Source organism: Sus scrofa, chromosome 14 (assembly GCF_000003025.6).
Source record: "Sus scrofa isolate TJ Tabasco breed Duroc chromosome 14, Sscrofa11.1, whole genome shotgun sequence".
Taxonomy (NCBI): Eukaryota; Metazoa; Chordata; class Mammalia; order Artiodactyla; family Suidae; genus Sus; species Sus scrofa.
Window position 1 is genome coordinate 141,424,139 of NC_010456.5, and position 5,358 is coordinate 141,429,496.

The 5,358-nt window shown below is 65.4% G+C and overlaps 1 protein-coding gene across 1 annotated transcript; it reads right to left on the bottom strand.

Moving 5' to 3' along the window:
- LOC100154128 (olfactory receptor 6B1-like) lies at positions 330-1,428 on the bottom strand. Its single transcript, XM_001926646.2, has one exon. It carries the CDS (start codon positions 1,419-1,421, stop codon positions 330-332), a length of 1,092 nt encoding a protein of 363 aa, XP_001926681.1. The 5' UTR covers positions 1,422-1,428.

Here is a 5,358-nt window from a genome sequence, read left to right on the forward strand (position 1 = left end):
GAGCGGCCGGACAGTGGGATCCTGGAGCCCCTGCAGCGCTGGGGCAGTCAGTGCCAGGTCGCCCCACAAGAGGCCCTCAGATTAGCTCGCCCACAGTCCTGGCCACAGGGGCGAAGTGTGGGCTTTCCCCCCCAACCCGCCAGCATGGAGGCTCTGTTCCCAGTCGCCCTTTCCTGCGGATGGCAGAGAGACCATCCCTCCGAAAAGCCCTCAGGCCACCCAGCACCGCCTCCCCCTGTAGAGGACAGCGGCTTGGACGGAGCTGCCCCCACTCCCCCCTCACACCTCGGTCCCCACATGCTCACCCTCTGAAATGCCCTGGTTGGGGGTCATCGGTCAGCACAGGGCCGGTCAGCCGCAGAGCTGGTGCACGGGTGCCGAGCGGGGGGAGCATAAGAGAGGGGTCCAGGGGTGGGTCCCGGGGGTGGTCCTGGGGACGGGCGGGAGCTGGCCCACAGCGCATCCCAGGAGGAGGTGCCCAGGGCCCCGGCCGCCCTCTGCCCCGCCCTGTGCAGGGCCGCCTTGACCTCCCGGTTCCGCAGGCAGTAGATGATGGGGTTGAGCAGGGGCGTGAGCACCGTGTAGACCACGGACACCAGCTTGTGGAGGTCGAAGGAGCTGACGGCGCGAGGCCGGGCGTAGATGAAGAGGGAGGCCGAGTAGAAGATGAGCACCACGGCCAGGTGCGAGGCGCAGGTGGAGAAGGCCTTGCGGCGGCCGGCGGTGGAGGGGATGCCCAGCACGGCGCTGATGATGGCGCAGTAGGAGGAGACGGTGAGCAGCAGGGGCCCCAGCAGGATGAGCAGTGCCAGGAGGAAGTCCACGAGCTCTGCCAGGGACATGTCGGAGCAGGCCAGGTTCAGCAGGGGGGACACGTCGCAGAAGAAGTGGTTCACGACATTGGGGCCGCAGTAGCCCAGGCGCGAGATGAAGAAGACCTTTCCCATGGAGACGGTGAAGCCCGAGAGCCAGGAACCTGTGGCCAAGAGGCTGCAGAGGCTGGGGCTCATGACGGCCGGGTAGCGCAGGGGACGGCAGATGGCCACGTAGCGGTCATAGGCCATGACGCCCAGGAGCGTGCACTCGGTGCAGGCCAGCGCCAGGAAGAAGTATAGCTGCGCCATGCAGCCTGCGAAGGAGATGCGGCGGAATTCGGGCGCCGCCAGGCTGAGCAGCATCTTGGGCACCGTGACGGAGACGTACCCCACCTCCAGGAAGGACAGGTTGCCCAGGAAGATGTACATGGGCTTGTGCAGCAGGGGGCTGGTGCAGATCACGGCCGCGATGAGCAGGTTCTCGGTGACGGTCAGCAGGTAGGCCAGCAGGAACAGCCCCAGCAGGCCCCCGTGGAGGCCCCGCGAGCCCGGGAAGCCCCCCAGGATGAACTCGGTCACCTCTGAGGAGTTGGTGCCTGGAGACATGGTGTGCTGGCCCTGCCTGGGGACACAGGTGGCAGGTTAGACGCAGGGGCTGTGTTGGCTGAGCTCCCCACGAGGAGGGGTCCTGACCCTCGTCTGCCCCCCTCAGTGCTGCCCAGGGCCTGGCCACGGCACCACGAGTTTCCCACTGGGCGCTGGGTGGCAGGAGAGCAGATGTGGGCTCTAGGAAGACAAGCAGGGCTCCTCAGAGGCCCGAGCTGGGGACCTGCAAACAGGCTTCATGGGGATTGGGGGGTGGCCAGGGCCGAGGTCATCCAGGTCAGCAGCAGTGGGTGAGTGAGCCTGGGCAGATGGGGAAGTGCCAGCTCCTGCTGTCCTCCTGGATGAGTGAGAGTCAAGGGGCCTCGAGGGGGCAAGGCTGGTGGCAGCTTCCTCCCAGCTACAGGAAATTGTTGTCTCAGGCTGGCCAGCCGGGTCCGGAGGACAGACGTCAGCCCCCCGGCAGCTTGGCTGCGCAGCTACAGGTCTCTCGCCTCCTGCCCAGCCCGTCCCCAGCCCCATGTCCGCCAGAATCCCCCTTGCGGGAGCCGGTCCTCCAGATGGCTCTGCGAGCCTCCAGGTCTCTAAACCCATTTAAAGACCAGTCTAGGGCTTTGGAGTGTGGCTGGGGTTTTAGCTTTTTATCTGCCCTGTAAGTGCCTCAGAACGTGGCCCTGAACGGGTCCACACCCTTGACGTTGATGGACCACCCAGCTGGTTGCTGAAACAAGCTGGGCCTTGGAGTGGAGACTGTATTTGGAGAACAGGAACCTTGGACTCTTATCGCTGCCCCTTTCAGCACCTGCTCCAGGTGGCAAGACCTTCCAGTGTTCATCCTGCAAAGATTTCAGGAGGCAGCAGAGCTCCAGGGTATGGGCTCTGGGACAGACGCTTGGGTTTAAACCCCGCCCTCTCACTGGCCACCTGTGCCTTGGACAGGACACTTGCCCCCTCCGTGCCTCCCAGGGTGGCAGCAGGACCGTCACCGGGTCACCGGGGGTGGGGTTGAGCTCCAAGGGCCACACCTGCCCTGGTTCCCCGGGGTGCCCAGGGATGCCATGCCTCAGGAGGGAGCCTGGTCAGACCCTGGTGGCGTGTGTCGGCTCCCAGTGTGGCCAGGGCCTGGGCAGAACGACCCCATGCTGCTCTATGGCTCCTCGTGACCCCGACCGCTGGTGTCTGCTCAGATCTGCCGCTGCCATGGGACTTGGAACAAACCTCTGTCCTTACCCAGCCCCTGCTTCTCCATCTTACCCGAGGGGTGGGAGTGGGCACTGCAGCAGGAACGGGAGTCCTTGTCACACAGACACCTGAAGACAGATGGCAAGGTCCCCACCCTGCACCTCAGTGTGCCAGTCGGCACACGGGCTCCCCAAAGCTGACACGAGCCTAGAGCTGCACACTGTCCCCCCAGTCAGATTCACTCACAGCGCCCACACCCCCACCGTACCCAGACCACAGGCCCCCCGAGCAGGCATCCACGCAGACACCACGCCCCGACACGCAGTGGTCCCCACGCACACCACATCTGCACGTGGACGGACACGGCTCTGACACAAGGAGAAAGCCCAAACGGCAGACACGCTCCCTTCATACAGATGCCAGTCAGGACACAGAACCTGCTACCGACAGCCCAGCCGGGCTCACTGCCCAGGGCTGGGGCTTGCCCTCGGATGCGGTCCCGGGCACCCTCAGCCCCACCTGTGCTGAGACAGATGGGTTTGTGTTTCAGCCCATCCCATGCTCTGCTCACCTGTCGTGGGGGGCCTGACGGTTCTCTGGGGCAGGGGCCTGGCAGACGTGGCTCCTGACTGGTCCTGTGGGCTCAGAGGGGGCCGGGGGGCGAGGCTGGGTCAGGCAGAAGCTAGATGGGAGCCCCCCCCAAGGTGTGTCGGGCCTCAGCTGAGCCCGGCTCTGGAGGCTGGGCCCTCGGATCTCCCCGTCCCAGGGCAGTCGAGTGCCCTGTGACCACCCAGGTGCAGCCCCACCCTGGGGGAGCTTGGAGGGAGTGAAATGAGCTGAGCTGGGCTGCACAGACGCCCTGCACACTAACGAGACCCCTCTGGTCGGATGCCCAGGACAGAAGCAGGCGCCTCCTGCAGCGTCCGTGTCTCACAGGAGCAGGAGTCAGGTTTTCTGGGGAAACGCACGAGGGATCCCGGTCGCCTTTGTGTGGGGAGAGGGGCCAGGGCGGGCAGCCGGGGGCCCACCCCACCCCACCCCCTCCCCAGGCCAGGAGTCTGCTTCTAAAGGAGAGCCAGGTCTTAAATGGGGAGCCTGCCTCCGCTCCCACCCCCTCCCTTTTCGGGGTGGGGAGGAGAGAGGAGAGAGGGAGGAGGGCCAGGCTCCTGGTCCCAGGGGCCAGAGCACAAGGCAGCCGAACCGCTGCGGCTCCTCCTGGGAGGCCCAGGCCTCTGCCCGGGGTTCACCCCTCCTGCGAACAGCTCTGTCAGCTAAAGGGGCTGGAATCCGAGCCCAGAGGGACACATCTGTCCTCCCCCACCATCCTCATGGGGCCAGAGCAGGTGTGATTGGGGTAAGACGTGGGTATTGGTGGGCACTCCCACCATCCAGTGGCTGCTTCCCCCCAGAGGGGGCCCAGGAAGAAACCACTGCCCACCCTTGGGCAGAGCCCGGGGTGTAGGAGTGGGCCAGGCCACGCCCGAACCCTGCTGTCCTGGGGGCTCCATGCTGCCCGCTCAGAGTGCTTGGGGCTGTGGCTCCGGGTCACCTTCCTCCCTTATCTCCCCTGGGAGAGTCACCGAGGTGGACAGAGCAACCCCTCAGGGAAGCACGAGGGGTGCAGGCACCAGGACCCACTGCCCATGGGGGTGGGGAGAGGCCGCCTGCCCCCCCCTGCCCCCGGTGTGTGGGGCGTGCTGGCCCAGGCCTCTCAGTCAGTCTCTGGGCTGAATCAGAGCAGCCCCCACAAGCTGCAGGGACAGCCGACCAGCCCCTCAGGGGTCCTGGCCCCTCTGCCCCGAAGTCCCATTATAGAGGCCTTTACTCATTGCCATTCAGCAGTGTCTGCCGGGTCCTTGCCGATCTCAGGCCAGGTCCTCAACTCCGGACACAGCAGCGGGCAGATAAGTTCCGCCGCGTGGAGCTCAGGTGTTGGAGGAAAGAGAAGACAGTCTAATGAACGGGCCACCTCAGGGCACATGGGATGGTGACCTCTGCCTGGTGCCACCGGGGAAGGGGGAACGTGGGGCAGGGGCTGTGGCCTCGGACTCCTGAAGGCCCAGGGGGCCTGGTGACGGCAGGACAGGGGTGCCAGGCGGAGAGGAGAGCAGCTGCAAAGGCGGGGCTGCCAAGGCCTCGGGGTGCTGGGGTGGGGGGAGCTGGGTTGGGGCACGGCCTGGGCTCTGAGGTCTGGGGCTGGGGTGGGGGGCGCTCTGCGCAGAGGAAGGGGCTGGGGGAAGAGCTCCTTGCCTGAGCTCCGAGGTGGGTGCTCATGCGTGGTCAGTACACGTGGCCTGGTGGGTCCTTGGTGCTTGGCTTTCTCTGGGGGGAAGTGCAGCTTCTGACCAGAGGAGGGGCCAGATGTGACTTTGCTTTAAAGGACCCAAGTGCAGAAGGTCTGGTTAGCGGTTGCTGTTGCGGGTTGTAGGCTATAGTCTAATGGTGACGGTGACGGGGCCCGGATGTCGCAGGCTGGATTCTAGGACCAAGCCAGTGGGATTGGCTGATGGATTGGACATGGGTGTGGAAGAGCCAGGGGCCCCAGGCTCTGGGATCAGAGGGACCTGAGGGGCTGTGCAGAAGTTAGAAGTCATTTTGGGGGTGCTAATTTAGAGGTGACAGGTGGGGGTGTGGCCGTGTGAGTCTGGACTCCAGGCTGGGCTGGAGGTGGAGGTGACGCGAGCCTTTGGGGTTCATCTGGGTAGGATGGCCCTTCATCATGAGGCCGAGGAGGGGCCCAAGGCCTGGGGCCTCCCAT

Coding starts and splice junctions, on each gene's coding strand:
- LOC100154128 (XM_001926646.2), bottom strand. CDS start 1,421: ATGTCTCCAGGCACCAACTCCTCAGAGGTGACCGAGTTCATCCTGGGG.